The following is a 21,476-nucleotide window of genomic DNA, read 5'->3' on the forward strand; positions in this document are numbered from 1 at the left end:
CATTCAACAACTATTTGCGACAGATTATTTATACAGGTTGAGTAAACTTGTTTCATTATTTTAGAAGATTTGTAAATGAATTTCGTTTGTGAGATCACTAGTAAACAACAACAACTAATTGATAATAATATAATCACAAGCACAAAATTCGGCTTATCCCGTGACTAAAAACATTTTAAAAATTTTTATTCCTTACCAATTTTTTTCGAGGGTATTAATTCAAATTTATAGTTTAATGAGTGATTGTTAATAAAATGTTGCAGTTGTTGTTTCGAAAAGCGTCCCTTTGCGCCCAGCCCGACTATATTAAAACTTTTATAAGCATTTTTGTTATTTTATTTGTCGATTCAAAAATAGTTTGTGTAATGTTGTCATAATTATTGTATTGTATATATATATATATATATATATATATATATATATATATATATATATAGAGATTCTACAGTATTCACTGCCTTCCCTCGCTCAACCGTTTCCATCTCTCTCTGTTGTTCCATTCTCCATCGTTTAGTCCTCTCTTACTCATGGCGTCGTCTACTTCGTTCCTCCAGGATTTTCGGGCTCTTTATCCATCTGCTGTCGCTAGTTCTTCTTACATGTCCATACCACTTTAGTCTTTTTTGTTCTATATATGTTGTAGCGTTTAAAATTTTTCTTTTAACTACGAAATATTGATATGTTAAAAATTTCTAAAGACGCCCCTCTTTGTCTGTTTTGCAACGCAGTTAAAATGTTAAGATATATTTCCTTCTATTTTTGTTTACGTTGTTGAATTTAAGTTGAGAAATGTCTCAAGATTAATTTTCGGGTGGATTCAGCAAATGGTAGTCAATGCAGGAGAAGAAGGGGTGTTGCTAACTGGCGATTGAAATAAAAAGGAAAACGACAGTGGAGTTTAGTTGAGTTGAGTTTGGGAAGGAGATTCGACGATTCGAGTTTGAAGGGTGTGTGATATTCTTAATCACCAAGCCGGTAAATTTGTGTAATGGTTTAAGTTCCAAGACCGGTAATACGTGGTAATTACTCTACGTAATATGACGGATTAGAATAGAGTAACCACTAGATCACCACTAGATTTGTGCAGTATACCGGAATCGAAGAAATTTTGGAAGGTGATTGTATAGGAAGTCCCACCGGCTTTGTTGTTGTTTGCCTGTTTGATCCAGCCCCATTAGATCGTCGTTCCTGAAGTGTGGAAATGGTTTCCTTTGTTCCAGTGAAGAATTTGTCCGTTTAGTTCCAATCCCAGAGATAGATAGCAAGTTGTTCAAAATTAAGTGAAATAAGTGAAAATAAGGTAACATTCAATATATTAAATTTTTCCAAATTAGACAGACATTTTTTTGCTAAAAGTAATAATTGCTTTCATTTAAATTTAAGAATTGGTAATAATTAGAATTATATTGTAAACTAGGCGTGGTTGCTGTCAATCTTTTGTTTCGTTGTCATCCGAATTGAGTGTTGACATATGACAGCTAACTCTAATTTGTTTTTGTTGTGACAATTTTTAATTTGCTTGTATAGAAAGATGTTTTATAGAAAAAGTTAAATCTTATATATTTTCATGAACAAGGATATCCTTCATTTTTAATTTAGCCATATTAATAAGATAACCTAGAAACCATTTCGAATTTTAAAGCAATCTCCCTTTGTAAACAGGCAACACATGTAAGTTTTTTTTTTGTAATTTTGTATTTTACAACTTTTAATAATTTTTGTGCAATCTGTATGTTTGATAACTGTTTGTTTGAGACAAAAAATAAACGTTTGATTTGTTTCTCCAACCATTTTGTTTATTTTACTTTAGAAAAATCTCCTAACCCCTGTTTGTGTTTCTTTATTTTAGGGAAAAAGAAATTTTCTTTCTTCCAGCAGGAAGTTTTCTTCGAAGCGGCGTCCGAATAAAAATAGCTAGAGGTATTTCTTCTTATCTTTATTTGTCCATTTGTCCAGGAAAGTTATGTAAGTATCCCTTTGTTTCATATTCTGGTAGTTACCCCAATCCGACACCCTACGACCCTAACTCTCCAACTAACCCCTGAGTGCCCGTTCGCATAGTAGCGTTTAATTTGCTTGCCCTATCTTGACCCCCATTAGTTTCTGTCCCCAATTTTATAAGTACCCCTATTTTCTTACCCTATGGTAAGCAAAATAATATCGTTACAATGTTAGTATGTCTGTTTCTATTGATGTTCTTTGCTTTATTTCGCCATTACTTCTCCTATCCATTCTTGTTACTATGCAGCATCTTCGCAGGCATTCCATCTCTGTTGCTACGATCTTACTGCTGTTTTCTTGTTTATGATCCAATTTTCGGCCCCATATGTTATAATACTTCGCACTAATGTTTTATAAATCTGCGTTTTTGTCTTCATATTTAGGTGTCTATCCCACCATACTGAGTTAAGTTGTCGGATTGCTGTTCTTGTTTGTCCTAATCTTTGTGTAATTTCTTCCTCTGTTGTTGCCTTTTTCGTGATTATAAACCCCAGGTATTTGAATTTATCCTTTCCTTTGATTGTTACGTTGTCATCAATCTGTAGATCTTCTTCACTTGTAGATAGGTACTCTGTTTTCGCCAGGTTAATATCTAGGCCAGCCTTGGTATATTCTTCTTGTAGTTTCTTCATCATGTAGCTGAGGTCGTCTTGGTCTTGTGCAATCACTACTTGATCGTCTGCAAAACTTAACGTATATAGGTATTCGTTCCGTACCGGTACTCCCATGCCTTCGCATTTTCTTTTCCATGTAGTCACGGCTTTCTCTAAGTATATTTTGAATAGGGTTGGAGATGTGGAACAACCCTGCAGGAGCCCTTTTGTTGTGGTGAAGTCTCCTATGATTCTTGTTCCCATTTTAATGGACACTTTATTTTCTTTATACAGAGCTTTTGTAGCTTCTATGAGTTCCGTCTGTATTTCTAATTTGTACATTGCCTCACATAGTTCTGACCTTGGTACAGAGTCATACGCCTTTCTCAGGTCCACAAATGCCAAGTGTATATCTCTATTTTTTGCTTTTTTCTTTTCCAACAGTTGTTCCAGTGTGTATATGTGGTCTATGCATGATCTTCCTGCCGTGAAGCCTGCCTGATCCTCCCCGAGTTTGCCTTTTATCGCTTGCTCTATCTTTTCTCGCAGTATCTTCCAATATAATCTTTCTATTGATGATATTACGCTTATTCCTTTGTAGTTTTCGCATCGTTTTCTATCTCCTTTCTTAAATATAGATGTCATATATGCCGCCGTCCAATCCTTTGGGAGCTGTTCTCCATTTATGGCGTTCTGAAATATCCATTGTATCATCCGGTGTAATTTTTTTGATCCGTATTTTAAAAGCTCAGGTAAGATGCCTCCAGGTCCCGGTGCTTTCTTATTTTGGATTGCTTTTATGGCCGTTCTCATTTCCCTATCTGTTATTGTATTGTAACGAGCACAATTTCCATTGTTGCGACAAGAACTATGGTGACTTTAAACGATTGCTGCAATCAATGTAAAACTGCGGGAAGCGCTGTAGTTTCATATGGTATTGGTAAAATGAGACTAGTCTGCTTATGCCGGTCTCACATTTATACGACATTTGTGCCTGATTAAGTAAACACAATTTCCATTGTTGCGACAAGAACTATGGTGACTTTAAACGATTGCTGCAATCAATGTAAAACTGCGGGAAGCGCTGTAGTTTCATATGGTATTGGTAAAATGAGACTAGTCTGCTTATGCCGGTCTCACATTTATACGACATTTGTGCCTGATTAAGTAAAAGCTGTACCTACAGAGAGACTGCGGTTTGTACCGTTTCTGCTTCACTTTCCATGTAAAATTCATGTAAAATCCTTATAAGAAAATGCCAAGGTTCATTCTGCTAATTTTTTGAGCGTTTTGTGGTTGGTGTGGAATAGTTCGACTGATCGTGACGAATTATACATCACTGGAAACGTATGATCAGTTTCGTATGGTATTGGTAAGATAAGACTAGTCTGCTTATGCTGGTCTCACATTTATACGACATTTGTGTCTGATATGCCTGCAACGTGACGAAAATATATCGCTCCAAATCAAACACACGGACTTTCATGAAGATTTGTAAACTAAGAGAACAGGTTGCAGACAGATCAGAACATGTCTGCTACAAATATTAAACGACACTGTATACTTCAGCAGTTTCAAGTTAACTACGGCAATACCTCATCAGAAGTCGGACATAATATATACATATACTAAAGTTTTCCAAAATATGTGCATGTATAAGTAGGTACACATTTTTGCAAATATATGCGTAACTTTTATTTAAATATGCAATATTTTTTATACATACAATAATTATATAAATAACAAAAAAACCAAAAATGATTGTCAGTCAGCAGTTATACTTAATAGCATTTTCATCATCATTTTGGCTTTACAACCCTGTGTGGGTCCTAGCCTCCCCAAGAATTTTTCTCCAGTCGTCCCTATCCATCGCCTTCCTCCGCCAAGCACGTATTTCCATATTTCTCATGTCTTCATCGATGTTATCTAGGAATCTTGTTCTGGGTCTTCCTCTTCTTCTTTGACCAATAGGTCTATCAAGGAGCGTTTTTCTAGCTGGGTCGGTTTGCTCCATCCGCATAACATGGCCTACCCACCTCAGACGTCCTATCTTTATGTGTTTTACGATATCTGGTTCCTGGTATATCCTATAGAGTTCAAAGTTGTATCGTCTTCTCCAGACACCATTTTCATTTACCGCTCCATAGATGCGCCTTAGTATTTTTCTTTCGAAACATCCTAAATGTTTTCATTGCTTTTTGTTAAAGTCCAGGTTTCTGAACCATATGTTAGGACTGGGCGTATTATTGTTTTGTAGAGTTTTACTTTTGTATTTCTTGATATAACTGTAGATTTAAAAAGGAGATTAAGCCCAAAATAGCATCTATTAGCCGTGCAAATTCTGCGGTTTATCTCTGCGGTAGTGTCATTTTCAGTATTGACGAGCGTTAATAGCATTTTATTCTATTGTTATTGAAATATTATTATTATGCCTTTATTTATAAAGTATATAAACTTGAATTGCAAGAAATCTGGTTATTTTAATGCTTGGCCATTAAAGCCAAGCTTGGCCAAGATACTTTAATTTGTTTAATTTTTATCACACTTTTTTTCAGGCGTAAAAATGTACACAAAAAATCGATCCATTCTTGTTATGTTTTTTATTTTAATAAATACAGATAAACTATATTAATTACTGTATTTTTATATAACTAATACTTTCAGTAAGTCATCTTAATTTTTTTTTGCATTAAAATATTTAACAAAAAAAAATCTTCTCTAAAATGTTAAACCCGTCTGTCAGGCGGTTAGTTAGTGTTTACGTCATTGATTTAAGATGTTAGTACTTAAGGTTAAAATTTAGTATATCCGAACAATTCTCTCAGTATACTGATATAACAACACTCTTAAAATTGCTTGAAGGTCATGTTTAGGTTCAATGTATGCCTTATTGTCTCTTTATACTTGACTAAGATTAACAGTTATTACGTAATAATTTATTTTATACAGTTTATTTCACTACTCTTTAACATGACTATGAATCCAAGACAAAAAGCTTAAAACTTTTGTATAGACTCCAGGTAATCCTGCTGTACCACATTCAGTATTTCCAAATGAAACGATTCCCTCTTGGTACCATTGAAGGGGATTTGATTTTGACCTTCTCATCAAAGGACCACCACTATCACCTGCAAAAACGAGAAGACTTTATTACAGTAACTTCGAAGGAAGAAAATTAACAAAGTGTACCGTTCATACTAAATCTTTGATACTGCTCACTGTTATAAGCATCATGAGGGAAAGCTACAATAATGGTTTTTAGGAGTTTTTTACATAATATGATGAATTAGTAGGTATCTTACTTAGTATGTGAAAATATTTGTCAATATGTAACAATAAAACACTGAAAACTTTGTTTTCAAAACTTTTACAAAATTTATTATAAAATCTTATCACTACAGCTGTTTTGACAGAGTGTCTTTCTCAAGTGATCTATTTTTGGTATGCGTTTACACTTTATAGTCTTTAACGAAATAGGTTGAGGAGGGGAGAACTATTTGTCTCAAGTTGGTCATTCAGAATTATGTCTGTGTTTTTTAATTTGTTAATTTCCATAGATTCTAACAAAGATAGCTTAAGGCCTTTATTTTGAATGTGAAGAATTTGAAATATGTTATTAAAAGAATGATTATGATCTACAAGGTGAAGTGCGTATGTAGAATCTGTTTTTCTATTATTGAAAGCTCTTTTATGTTCTGCTATTCGTTTATTAAAATTTCTACCAGTTTGACCCATGTAAGTTTTTGGGCAGTTTTTGACCCATGTAAGTTTTGCTTTTAATTTTGGCTCTTGTTGTTTTTAATATATTTGCCTATGTTGCTGTTTGTACATATTCCTTCCCATTCACTGCTTTATAATTCACTTTTTTATGTTTTCTATCACAGAATAAATTATAGTTCAAATATAGGTGTGATCCTACTTCTCATGCATGCTAATTAGTTACCTCATTAGATAGATTTGTTTAACTTATGTATTAGTATCTTTAGGTTCTATTTAAAGCACTAAAATGCAAAATAATACTTTGTATAAATAAGTGTGTACTTGCAATTTCTTTAATGCTTAATTCTTGTTTAATTCTGACAGTGTTTGTTCCATTTGTTATCAGTATATAAAATATTAAAATTTACTAAAAAATACTGGATTTCTGTGAGATAATCAACAAACTCAATCTATTATATTACATTTTAGCATAATTTTGCAGTTTTCTTGTGGTGATCTACAACCAAGAAGAACAAAACCAACTGTATCAATACAGCATAAAAGTGCGAATACCAAAAACAAAGTCTACAGGCTATGACAATGATAAGAGTAACTAAAACACAACATTAATTTACTAAATTTCTTTTATTGTGATGAAAACAAAATGAAAATGCTTAAAAAACAAAAACGTTATAATTTATTGGAGTAAGACAAGCATTACGGAGCGGTAAATTTGAATTACTCTTCCTGGTTAAAAACAAACCATAGTAAAACTTAACACTTTTCCAGTTTGTCACTAAATGTAAAACGCAATATAATTTTATATTCTTATTAAGAATACAAATGTGGCAAACAATTATATTTACCTTTACAAGCATCTTTTCCATCTTCCCCTCCGGCGCATATTTGTGAGTCGGTTAAATTGAGCCTTAATATCCTAAAAGCTGTAATACATTCATCGTTTGTAAGAAAAGGCACAAAAACTTGAAGTTTGACGTTTGAGTAACTGCCATTTTCTGTTAGACCCCAACCAGCTACTATAAGTCGATCGGTAGTGCTCGATCCTTCATTTGGTTCAGGAAGACAAATTGGCTTTATAATGTCTAGAAACAAAAATATAATTTAATTGCACGGGACTGTCCTTTATTTTATATAAATACAATTTTGATGTGACAACGTCTTAAATTAGGTTGTGGCTCGGAGTCACTCATGAAAAAGTGTAACGCCCGCTCACGTCTGTTACGATGAGTCACCGAACGAGAGAGAGGCCCGCCGGACCGGCGAATGCCTTGCGTCTCTCTCCCACTCAAACATGATCGGTCCGCTGGTGCGATGCTATTTCTCCTATCATCGTCCTATCCTCAACAAAATCACTCAAATAGAAATTAGTTAAGTTTAAGTTTACATGTACAATGTTTTAGTAAACAAAATATATTTCTATAGTTAAAATTTGTGCAATTCTTATTTTCATTCAATTCCTTGTTCCTATTGTGCAATTTAATAATATTCATATCAATAAATATTCTAGCGAGAAAAAGACGTTGTCACGTAAAATCTTCGCCCGTAAAACCGACTTTACAGGCAACCGATTTTTTTTCAATAAAGTTAAAAATGAGTAAATATACTCAAAATATTATAAGAGTTTGAGGAAAAGTCTCAGAAAATGAAGGAATATCAAACATTTTAAAAGAGACCTGAATAATATCTTTTTAAATATGCTCAGATAAAATAACAGAAATGGACAATGAAGAAAATTAAGAAAGGAGTACTCATTCTAATAAATAAAGCAAATTATGTAGAGAACACTAATAGAATACAGCAAGATCTGGTTACAGATACTAAAAGAAGAAGTTACCAGCAAGTCTGTACAGTATATACCAGTAAATCTCACATTATCTATACTCAATATAATATAAAACACAAAAAAATCAGACCTTATTATCATCCGAGTGTATAACAACATCTCTGAGAATTGTCAGCTCCAAAACTGTAAATATAACGCCTATAAGATTGAAGTCCTTTAAGTACAAGATCCTTTTCCACCACCAAATTACAAACAAATTTTGATAACTCATAAAGTTTTAAAAAAATATCAACTTTCAGATTTGTTTTTCTGCACATACTTCTATTCTATTTACTAGAATCTACATCCTCTTCTTGCGGTGCCTATCTGTTTCGGATTTTGGCGACCACCATGCAATCTGTATCTTGCATACCACTGCTCCGAAAAGACTTGTGATGGTTCTGTTGAACCACACACGCAGATTTTTTAACCAGTACATCCATCGACTTCCTGGTCCTCATTTTTCTTCTACTTTTCACTGTAAAATTAATTGTAGAAACTCATATACTTCACTGTATATTTGACTACACATTGACTGATTTGACTACACATTGACTGATTTGACTACACATTTACGATAAAACCACATTTCGCCTCAATAAAGCCTTATCGTAAGCCTAAGAGAAGCACTGTTTGCTTTTTTTGTCATAACGGACAGTTGTATAGATATGAATTAGGATGTATTCGGTAGAATAAGACATTAAAAACAACTTGTACATCAACTTGTAGAATTGTTAAGAGAAAAAAGTGTAGACAGTCGGCAATTACGTCTCTTTTTATAATTAATATGTATTGAAATCATAAAGAGACCTTTAAAATAAACGGAATGACACCTATAGAACAAAAAACATTGACATTAAAAAAAGCGTTCGACAGGGGTGTATGTTGTCTCCATTGTTTTTCAAGTTTTAGAGCAAATTTATTTTTAAGAAAGCTTTATTGAGAAAGAGTGCAGTTTAGCAATAAACGGAAAAATCTTGAACAAGATAAAATGACATCATTATTTTGGCTAACAGTCTAGATACTACCTTATTGCATCTTCTTCTTAGAGTACCGTCTCCCTACGGAGGATGGCAATCATAATGGCTATTTTTATTTTTGAACTTGCTGCTCTAAACAAATCAATCGATCTGCATTGATACCAATCACGTAGATTCTTCAACCATAAGTTCTGCCTTCGGCCAACAGATCTTCTTCCTTGAATCTTTCTCTGTATTATGAGTCTCAAAATTTCATATTTTGGTCCCCTCATCACGTGGCCTAGGTTTTCCAGTTTTCTGGTTTGTAAAGTGGTGATTAGTTATGTTTCTTTACCAACCCTCTCCAGTACTTATTTATTTGTAATTCTATCAGTCCATGATATTTTCATTAATCTGCGGTATAACCAGAGTTCGAAAGCCTCGATTCTTTTTAAATTGCATTTTTTTAATGTCCAAGTCTCAGCTCCATTACACATATTGCATAAACAGACCCAATAAATATTATATTTATTACATATTAGAAATGATAGTACAGCAAACCAAGTTCATGATTATTCCAAAGCAACATATACAGTTAAGTCCATGGCTCTTTACACGTGCGTCATTAATACCTGGCGAGATAAAGCACATACTTTTTATCTAGCATCATTGTCTTCCACGCATAAAACTAAAGATAAACCAGCTACCGCCTGTTATTAAATAAAAATACATGTTATTTTTATGAAAGCTTTAGACTCAGTACACCGAAAAGTAGAGTTTGAAATTTTATGGTAACTGTAATTTATTTTGCCATTAATTTACTTATAAACATAACCTCGTTTACACAATTAAGGAATGGTATGGTTTAAGTTTCTCCAAAAGTTAAATAAAATGACCAAAAAATATTTTCTTGAATTTTTTTAGATTATGCCTGGAAAAAATTTAACTTCATAAGAACTCGTTTTAAATTTAATCGAGTATTGTGAATACAAAAAGAGCAAGGCACTTGGGGAGGACAGACAGAAGTAAATAACTTTTGTACATTGTTATTACTATACAGGGTAGTGAATCGTCAAACGGACCATAGGAAACTCAATGGGAAATTATAAATTGTTGAATTCCTGCTTTCCTAATTATTTTACACCAAAAGTCAAGAAGAACAATTTGTAGAGGACTAAAATATGTATCGAAAACAAATATTAAAATTGTTGTTGAATTAAACGTATTCCAAAATTTTGCAAGAATATAATACATTTTTCAGGACACCCCTTAAAGTCAGGCCACACGCGGTGCAAGAATCTGTATGACATCTTGCGTTTGGTCATATTAATGTTTGTGATATTTGGCAATATTTGAAATGCCAAAATTTTTATTTTGTGATTTACTGTTTAAAAAACATTAAAGTTGATGAAAAAAGTGTACTCAGTTAAGGAGAAAGTAGCAAAAATAAAAATGTTTTATTCAGGCAATAGTGCGCGAATTGCCAGTTCTTTATTTAGCGTAAGATATCCCAATAGACCAATTCCAAGTCATTCAACAATTCAAAGGATTTTACAAAATTTTGAAAATACTGGGACCGTGATTTCTAATTGGATCTTTGGATCTGTACAAACAATATTGCTGAGGTACCAAGAAATTTAGAAAATCTAAATGAAATAAATGTATTAACAGCAGTTGTAGAAAATCCTAGAATAAGTTTTTAGACCATTGCAGACCAGTTTAATATTCATAATTCCACGGCCTTCAAAATTTTGAAAAGGAATAAATTCCATTCATGTAAATTTCAATATCATCAAGAACTAAGAAAAGAGTATGCTGAGCGACGAGCGGAATTTTGATATGAAATTTTAGAGAGAGCTAATGCCGACAGACAATTTTTAAAAAACATTTTGTTTAGTGATGAATGTACATTTACATTAAATAATGAACCAAACGTTTAAAATTATAGGATTTTATCGAAAAGAAAGCCTGAGGATATTATTGAAAGCCATACCCAATATCGTCAAAAAATAAATGACTGGTTAGGAATATTGAGACACAATATTATTGGACCATTTTTCTATGAAAAAAATTTAAATTCAAAAAAGTTTTTAGACTTGCTACAAGAAGAGATTTTACCCATACTTGCAGACATACCTCCAGATGAAGAAGAAATTTGGTTTCGAATGGATGGATGCCCTGTGCACAATAACTGGGAGGTGAAGGAATTTCATAAAAACAGCTTTAATAATTGTTTGATTGAACCTGACTGTAATATTAAGTGGCCCCCGAGATCGGGCGATCTAGCTCCAAACAATTATTTTTTCTGGGGACATCTAAAATCAAAAATTTATTCTGACCAAAAAATTACAGATTATATTGCAGCATTAAAAATGCGAATTATTGAAGAGTGTGCAAAAATAACGCCACACGTTCTGGCTAATGTTAGACGAGAATTTTACAATAGAGTGCAATTATTGCGATAATTTTTCGACTGTTCTAACAACCATTCAAATTTCGTCATTTTGTGTCATGTGGAACAATTTCACCCAATCATGTCAACATTAGACTGATAATTGCATTCAGTGCAATTTTCAATCCCTATGACACCACGATCGAGTTTGACAACTTCATCCAAATAAATTTCAAAATGTCACGTTGCGGCAATGAGAATGTTCAAAGTATAAATGCGCTAATCAAAGAAAAAATTCCCAGAAATACAACCTACAGTCACAAATATATTTGGGGAATATTCATGGAATTTTGCTGCTAACGAGAATATGAGTTGAATGAACATAGAAGCTTAGAAGAATTGGCGTTGATACTAAAAGATTGGGCCGTCAATATGAGAAAGAAAAACGGGGACGAATTCAAAGAGGCAACGGTGAAGACAATGTGGAACGTTTCGTGCAAACTATTGCAAGAAAAGTACTATAATGACTATAATATTATGATTGACCCGTTTAACAATATAGTGTTTAAACCAGCCCGAGATGCCCGCGATGCAATCAGGAAGAAATTACAAGCAGATCCATGTAAACGTAGGGCCAGTTCAGTTTCGTTAAATTGGTCTGAAATTAACAAAATAATATTGCTTTGGGATGAATATACCCCTGAAGGTCTTATGCGTAAATTTTACCATATTGCTGCTGTAGAATTAGCGTGGCGAGGAGGAGAGGCAGTTGCTTGTCTGGTGGATTTTTTTCAAATCGAGAAAAATAACGATGACACTCCAACAAATTGCATTGAATACAATCCGGTATTTAGTAAAACGTACCAAGGTGGTTCTAAAAGCTGTGGAAGTAGTAAATGGTTGGTTATCAATAGTGAGAGACAAAGATGCCCTGTACGTCTTTTTCATAAACTGATATCAAAACGAGGCGACAATATTACGTCACCACGACTGTTCTTAAAACCAAATCGACACTGGAAAAATAAAACTGACAAATGGTACGATAATATACCTGTTTGAAGAAATACAATGAATGGATGGACTAAATCTTCTGCTGAAGCAATTAGCTTGAATGTAAAGGAGAAAAAGATAAGAAATCACTCGAATAGATCAACTGCTGTTAGCGAATTAGCAAAAAGTGGTGTAGAAGAACAACAATTGCTAAAAATTACTGGTCATGGCAATCAGAATTCTATAAAACCATACTTGAATCTCGATCAAGAACACCACAACAAGATTATAAATATTATGCGTGGTAATAGATCTTCTATAGTAGAGAACAGCAACGAATCTAATGTTAACTTAAATTTTAATAATTGTACTTTCACTAACTGTACTTTTAATAAATAAATGTTATGTTATGATTTTTTTTTCGAAAAATTATCCGCCGAATATCCCTCGGACATTGATGAATGCCTCATAATTTCATGACAAATTTCTCAAGCTCGTTGCTTGGTAACAGCACTCAGCCTTCGGCTTCGTACTGTTACCAAGGAACGAGCTTTCGATTGTCATGAAATTATCTCGTCTGTTATCAATGTCCTAGGGATATTACTACTGATAACATCATTGCGATTTTTCGTGAACTAACTACATTTTATCAATTTTATTGCTTTGTAAACAATATAATTTATTGTTTACAAAGTACTATTTATTGTTCACTAGTAGTAGTAGTAGTAGTACCTATTTGTGAAAATTTGCTGTTTATAATTTAATCATAAAATAAAAATATTGACAATTCAAATAATGACAAATATCAGAAATATCACTATGACTAAACGCAACATGTCATACACATTCTTGCACAGCGTGTGGCCTGACTTTAAGGGGTGGCCTGAAAAATGTATTATATTTTTGCAAAATTTTGGAGTACGCTTAATTCGTAGAAAAATTTTAACATTTTAACATTTTAATACAGATATTAGTCCTCTACAAATAGTTTCTTATTTTTTGCAAAATAATTAGGGAAGCAGGAATTCGACAATTTAGAACTTCCCATTGAGTTTCCTATGGCCCGTTTGGCGATTTACCACCCGGTATGTAGGTTAAAGAAATTTTATGTCTGCTTATTACTGAATTGTTAATATTTTTTATAGTAACAATATACATTTAAGTTTTTTAAAATTTTAAAAATCCCAATTTCTTTTTTTTATGTCGTTTAATGATATTAGTAATTTTTAAAATTTATATAATAATATAATACCTATGGAATTTATTCATCATACATACATTTTCATGTCATCTCATCTTTTATTTATGCTTCATTATATCATTTTGATTATCATGATATTCTAAAATGAATCATGAATAATGGAAGGGTACATTAATTAATTTTTATTAAAAACTTTTCATTTGTGAAGACTTATTTAAAAACGATTAGAAAATTTCATAAATAATCTTGTGTTTATTTTAATTTAATTTTATTTAATTTTTATAATTTTTAACAATTTTTTATTGTTTTTTTTTTTGTTGCATGATTGTTTGCAATGTGATCGCCATGCGATCTGGATAGAGTTTGATATATAATCTTCTGGAATTGAATAATAGACAATACAGTAGTATAAATACAAAACTAGACGAAGGAATAGATGATAGACAAGTTTGAATTCGGAAACGGACTAGGAACCAGAGAAGCGTTATTTCCTTTTATTCCATATTCTTTCTCCCACAGACACATCCGCATAAAAATGTGGATGTGCCTATTTTGTAACGTTTATTTCGAAAAAGTATTTGTAAAAGAAAGACATGAACAAGTCCAAACTTTAAAGACAAAAAACATAGACTAAAGAGACTTACGAATAATAACAAACATTTACTGGAATCAAAAATCAGAAATTGTAATTTATAACGGACCCAGTTCGAAAATTAAAATCAGGAAAGGAGTTGAGCAGAGATGTATTACGCCTTCAGATAATGAGGACACACCGATATGAAATGTTAAGAATAATAATGCAGGGAAAGATAAGAGGAGGAAGGAGTATCAATAAAAGTAGAGTATTATGGTTAAAAATTTCAAGGGACTGGTTTAGATGCAGTTCAATAGAACTCTTCAGAGCAACGGTAGATAAAGTAACGATAGTGATGATGATATCTAACCTTTGAGTGGGAGACGGCACTTAAAGAAGAAGAAATCTTCGAGATAAACAGCTTATCTGTTTAGTGTAGACCCTTTTTATTCCAACTGGCTACGTGGGTGTTTTGTCGTTCTTTAATAGATATATAATAACTGCAAGCTTATTTTGCATGCAGGGCTCAGTGGTCCACATCTTTTTGCCCAGTATAAATTTCACACTGTCTGCCCTGGACGCAGATCAGCGCTGAAAATCATTTTGATTCCCAGACGTGTTATATTTACAAGTATATACAGATTGAACGAATTTAAAACGGAACATACGAAATCAATGTATTTCGGCTCAACTCCGCTCTAGGTGGTTGGCCAACAAAAGGTTGTCAAATAATTATAATATAAAAATCCAATACTTCAGCGGGCTGCTGGATTCTGAATTCATTCAAGAACAAGTCGAACCTCCACCCAAATAGGTTGCCTAGAATCACTGTGAAAACTAGACTACACAAGCAGGTATTATGCTGTCAAACCACTTATCGCTTCCTTATAGTCCAAGAGATAGAGCCGAAATTTTGAACTGATCAGTAATATGACATTTCTCTATTGGAATATATTCATTGTAACTGGGTTGAGACTTTGCCTTACAGGCGGACGCCCCTCGTGGTACAGGGGGTGGCTATACAGGGATGAAGTTTTTCGGAAAAATTAACGATCGATAATATGGCTGAAAATTTGCCCAGAGTAAGATCTTGGTATAACCAGACGAAATCCCAAAGGGCGGACGCGAGAGTCGATACATAAGGGGTGGCGGACAGGGGTGAAATTGCAATTTTTTGGGGAAAAATAACGATAAGTAATATGTCCGCCATTTTCATGGCTCATTATTTAGCCCCTAAAAACTCTAAATCCAAAAGGGCGGACAGCTGGGTTGGTACAGAGAGCCATAAAACGGGGTCAAATGTATCACTTGCCTGCGCATTTTAGGTCTCGGTAACAATTTTCAAACTAATTTTATTATAATATTTTTATACCGATTGATATGAAAATTTGTATGCTCACTTCTGTTACTATTCTGAGAAGCGTCAAGTAGAGTTTTCCTCAAAATTTTCCAAAAAATTTCCGTAAATGAAAATTTTCGTAATTTTTTGAGGTAAAATCTAATTTATAGAATCCTTTCGATTTTCTGTAAGTTATACCATGATTTTTTTCCAAAAATTTTCAAACGATTTTTCCGATACGAAAAAAAAATAAGAAAAAATACCTTAATTTACCTCAAAAAATTACGAAAATTTTCATTTACGGAAATTTTTTTGGAAAATTTTGAGGAAAACTCTACTTGACGCTTTTCAGAATAGTAACAGAAGTGAGCATACAAATTTTCAAATCAATCGGTATAAAAATATAATAAAATCAGTTTGAAAATTGTTACCGAGACCTAAAATGCGCAGACAAGTGGTACATTTGACCCCGTTTTATGGCTCTCTGTACCAACCCAGCTGTCCGCTCTTTTGGATTTAGAGTTTTTAGGGGCTAAATAATGAGCCATGAAAATGGCGGACATATTACTTATCGTTAATTTTTCCCCAAAAAATTGCAATTTCATCCCTGTCCGCCACCCCTTATGTATCCACTCTCGCGTCCTCCCTTTGGGATTTCGTCTAGTTATACCAAGATCTTACTCTGGGCAAATTTTCAGCCATATTATCGATCGTTAATTTTTCCGAAAAAAATTACAACTTCGTCCCTGTATAGCCACCCCCTGTACCACGAGGGACGTCCGCCTGTAAGGCAAAGTCTTAACCCAGTTACAATGAATATATTCCAATAGAGAAATGTCATATTACTGATCAGTTCAAAATTTCGGCTCTATCTCTCCGACTATTAGGCAAGCTCCTCTTTCCTTTAAAGGAGACAGATAGTTGAACGATATTTTATACAATGTCTATCACCGGGTATGGATTTATTTTTGTCCAAGTTTTATATTGGTCCACTATTTCAAATGCAGTTCAAACAGACATATATTAAATTAAAAAAAAAAAAATTTCCTTCAAGTCACACAACACCTTAGGTTCCTTCTTAATCAACACCAAAGATAGGATGAACACACTTGACAAAAGTGGTATTTACAAATTAAAATGTGATGATTGTGATCCCTCTTATGTAGGTAGAACCATTAGAAAGTTATCCACTAGAGTTTCAGAACATTTGAAAAGACCAAACTCTTCAAGTTTTGGTCAACACTTATTATCCAGTAAACACAATTTTAACATCAACACTGGTTCATCTATCTTACATGACATTAGTAGAAAGAAAAACTATATGGAGTTGGATTTATTGGAAGATTTGGAAATTACAAGGGAAACAAATGAAAACTCTCACTGTCTTAATACTCAAATTAATTTAAATTGTACTAAATTTAAACCTATTTTTAAAAACTTTATTACAGCTTCACCTCGTAGGGGACCCAGCTCGACTGTTTAGACTTCCTGCACTGAGCACATCCATAGTAATTTTATAGTTATACCATTGACTGTGGGTTCAACTGAACTACTTGGATTACACCCCATTTATATACTTTGCTTTCCATTTTGATTTTCAATTATTAGTATTTTAATTACATAGTCAGATCTCTTCCTTTCTACATTACAGATAGTGCTTGGTAGACCATTTTATTGTAGTCAACCACCCACTGTCCAATATATTGTTTAGTCCGCTTCTTGCATTCTTACTTTTCGTCTATTTCAGTTGCTCTCAAACTAACACCTTAATTATTACAGACATGTTTGAGTGTGAGATCTGGATTATTCAATCTACTTAAAAAATATTCTATATAATTTTATATTTCATCAATGACCTCCTATAGTAGTGTCAGTTGGACTTTTGGTCAATACGTAGTTTCATAGAATTGTAAAAGGTGCAGATCACATATCTATGATTATGACTGCTCATCCAAGTTGTCATTTGTCACATGTCACCCCAACATTTCCGTTAGATCAGGAGCCATTCTGTCTCCGGCTTCTTCAAGTAATGTAGCCTTTCTTAAATTATTTTAAAGTGTTTGTTTGTCCATTTGTAGTGTAGTGTAATGTACATTTATATGTTTATGACATCTTGTTCTTGCCGGATAGGCCACAATTGACGAAGTAAGTCTATAAACATTAATCACATAAAAAACCTTTTTTCAACCATAAACTTTTTTATCGAAGTTTTTATCGAAGTTAATCAATTTCTTTGGTTATAAAAAAACGTTTCTTGGCTTATTTCAGATGCCCCTGAAGATGATCTAGGGATCGAAAGTACTTGGGCAAGATTTAATTAAACTGTGCTCGATATATGCCTTTTATCTGATCAAAGTTCATATATTAAATTGTATGTTCCGTTTTAAATTCGTTCAATCTGTATAGACCAATATCTAGCTTTATAGATTTACTCTTTAGTTAGTAGATTTATATAATAATATATTTTTCTAGCTTTTGTTTATTAAGTCATTTTAAAACATTATATTGTTTTATTATGGCCGTTACTTCATAGTTCGGTCAACGACAAGGCAAAATTGAATTAGTAGCAAATAGTACCCTTTATTGTACTAGGAACACATAAGAAAAACGTTTGACTTACCTGTGTATTCGATTGTTTGATTTAGGTGTATAAGAGCTATGTCATTTCTACTAGTCCTGTCGGTAGGATCATAGTTTTCATGGACCGAAACATTTTTAATCCCAGCAATCACAGTTTCCGTACTACAATTTGCATTCTTATTGCAGTCTAAATGTTTAGTTATGTTGTATTCACCCAATTTGACGTAGGTGCTAAAAATGTCTTATTTAATATACACTGCGCTCCAAAATTAACGCATAATTTTAAAAATCTTATTTTGAGTTGTAATGAAAAAAATTTTGTTTGTTCTTTTCTGCTTTATGGTTGTTTTAGAACATCTTAAATAAAAAACGTATTGAAAAAATGTATTAAAATTAACAATATAACATCATAAATCTAAACATCTAAACAAACAACTGATCTAAACAAACAAACATAATTTAATGACGAAATTGAAATTTTTAATGTTGAAGAAAATACTAGTACCGTGTACTAGTATCGAGTATTGCCTCCTCTGGCATTTATTACTGCTTGACAACGATCTTTCATACTGAGAATAATCGTTCTGATTTCTTCTTGATCAATTTGATCCCAAATTTCAACCAACCGCAAAAACAGTTCATCTAATGTGTTTATTGCATTAGGTAGTTGTCGTAGTCGTCTGCCTATGATGTCCCAAACATGTTCTTTTGGGTTGAGGTCAGGATTTCTCGCAGGCCAATCCATGGCAGGAATTCCAACCTCCTGACGATACTGCTGCACAATTCTTGCCGTGTGGCCTGGCATTATCTTGCATAAGTATGAAATTATCCCCAACAAATGTTGCAAATGGCACGACATGCTCTTCTAAAATGTCCGTTATATATTTCTGCGATGCAAGCTGCGATCTATTCTAACTAATTCCGTACGAGCCTCTAAATTAATCCCACCCCAGACCATTACCGAGCCGCCGCCATACTGTACAGTCCCTACGGTGTTACACTGTGCGTAGCGTTCCCCAGGCCTTCTATACACTCGGTTTCTCCTGTCATCAGAAAAAAACAGTACCTGGATTCATCGGTGAATCATATTCTTCCCCAATCGTCATTATTCCAATCAACATGTTCACGAGCAAAATGCAATCTTTGCCTTTTATGTTCTCTGGTCAATAATGGGCCAATTGATGCCCTTCCAGGGTGTAGGTCGTTTCCGGCTAGTCTTCTTCTAATCATATATTGGCTGATTCTAAAGTTATAACGATCCAAAAATTCATTTTGTAGAGTACTGGTAACAAACCTTTGTCTCTGTGTACGAAGTGTCAAAAACCGGTCTTGATTAGGAGTTGTAACCCTTCTACGGCGTTGACCAGGTCTTCTCGAGTTACTTCCAGTAACAGAAAAACGTGTTAACACTCTTGAAATGGTTGACTGGGTGACGTTAAAACGTTCAGCGAGTTCTACTTGAGTGTATCCTTCTTCGCGAAGAAAAACGATTCTAATACAGTCACTTTCTGACAAATTTCGATTTTCTTACTGCTGGTGGTTCATTTCAAAGAAAAAACACTTAATAAACGTCAAAAACCCCTTTAAACGTTCAGCACAACGTAATCCAACCCAACTAAATTCGAAATAAAATGCAAAAATCGTTTTTTGCAAAAAATGGTAAAAACAACAGCGTTTTTTACCGTTCTTTCGATAAATTTTACAATATACCGGGGGTAACAATAATATATTAGCACAAAAATCGAAACATTAAAATTATTTGATTTACCAGGGTTTTTAAAATTATGCGTTTATTTTGGAGCGCAGTGTATTATTGAATTACTTCATATCGGTTGGTAAGTATTTACACCAACTATTTTATCAGTTGAAAGATATTTGGTTCGAAGGTATAGAAAAAAAATATTATTTACTTGATGTCGTAGATATAAGTTTAATGGATACCGAAATCAGCAGATTGTAAAAACATATCAATACTTTTAAAATAAGTAAATTTAAGTATAAGTTTTAAATTTTATCTAGATAGTTAAGTAAAGTAAAGTAAAGTAGCAAGGATTATATTTCAAAAGAAAATAAACAAAAGTTTTTCCGAAACAATCACAAAAATTTTGTCCATTACGCACACAATATCACTAACTGTACATTAAATAGACAACAATTTTAAAACATTTTTAGGTTTGAATGATTCCAGGTTGCGAATTAGTGCAACTTCTTATACAGGGCCAGTCAAAAACATTACATATGTTCAAATATTAAGTTTTAGATGGGAGTTAAGGTCCATGCTTTTTATTTGCTCATTAAAAACTAAAAAATAATTATTGAATCCGTTGTCTGCATGTATGTTAAACCATAATTAGTAATACAAATAATATCGTATTTCTCATCATCGATTTCAAAAATTTCAAAATCCACGTTGTTAAAGTATAGATACACAATGACGAAAAATAAAATATCCATGAAATCTCAAAGAAAACTCAAGAAGTCATGAACAAAATAAATATAGATGTAGCTGTTATTACGAAAACTTACCGGAAAATTCATAGGACGGAAGACCTGGTCGATAAGATTACATCTACACAGAAGTTACAATAGTAGTAACGGGATAGCTCGCAACAAAGAAAAAAATATAATAAAATATGTGTATACGATGGACGGCAACCGTATTTACGTATTTATGACTATTGGTCGTCTTTAGTACGGTGCAGCTGAGTTAGAAAAGGAGCATGCTAGAAAATTTTGAGGATTCCAGAGCAACAACTAACACATGCACGGATGAAGTTAAGCTACCTGACCAAAGGAATGCCAAACGTTTAGAACGTTTCAACCAACAACAAAAGGTTAATGCGAGTTAACAGGTTGGCTGCCGACACATTAGTAGTGTGCATTAGCATTACAGAAACGTTAAATGATAGCCGGCCAACATTTCTAGATCTAGCATTACAGAAACGTTAAATGATAGCCGGCCAACATTTCTAGATTGTCCCAATTTGCCGCGTGTGCTGCCGGAGTACACCGGACATCGACTACTAAATTATCGGGTGTGAGCCGTTTGTACACGTTACATGTAAATCCGTACGAAGAAACATTCTTTGGTATGTGAGGAATACTGAGTTTGAATGGATCGGCATTTCAGGCATTTTTGGCTAATAAAAATGGATATAACTGGTGATTGTTTATTTTCATATAAATCTGCATACTAAATACTTAAATAAAAATACTTCATTGGTGTTAGAGCATTTAATTATGTTTTTATAACAGTAACCAATAAACGTAATAAAATAAAGTAACTAATAGCAACAAGTACAAAC

General features: G+C 33.2%; 1 protein-coding gene across 1 annotated transcript in view; it reads right to left on the bottom strand.

The window, feature by feature from the left end:
* Window positions 1–5,270: 5,270 nt before the first annotated feature.
* LOC140446038 (phenoloxidase-activating factor 1-like) overlaps window positions 5,271–21,476 on the bottom strand; it is a 28,944-nt gene continuing 12,738 nt past the window's right edge. Inside the window, exons 4-6 of the mRNA XM_072538540.1 lie at window positions 18,212–18,402; window positions 7,160–7,396; window positions 5,271–5,722 (exon numbers count right to left, since the gene is read on the bottom strand). Of these exons, the coding sequence (XP_072394641.1) occupies window positions 5,553–5,722; window positions 7,160–7,396; window positions 18,212–18,402 (598 nt within the window). The 3' untranslated portion in view covers window positions 5,271–5,552. The remainder of the gene's footprint in view (window positions 5,723–7,159; window positions 7,397–18,211; window positions 18,403–21,476) is intronic.

This window comes from Diabrotica undecimpunctata, chromosome 7, assembly GCF_040954645.1.
Source record: "Diabrotica undecimpunctata isolate CICGRU chromosome 7, icDiaUnde3, whole genome shotgun sequence".
NCBI lineage: Eukaryota > Metazoa > Arthropoda > Insecta > Coleoptera > Chrysomelidae > Diabrotica > Diabrotica undecimpunctata.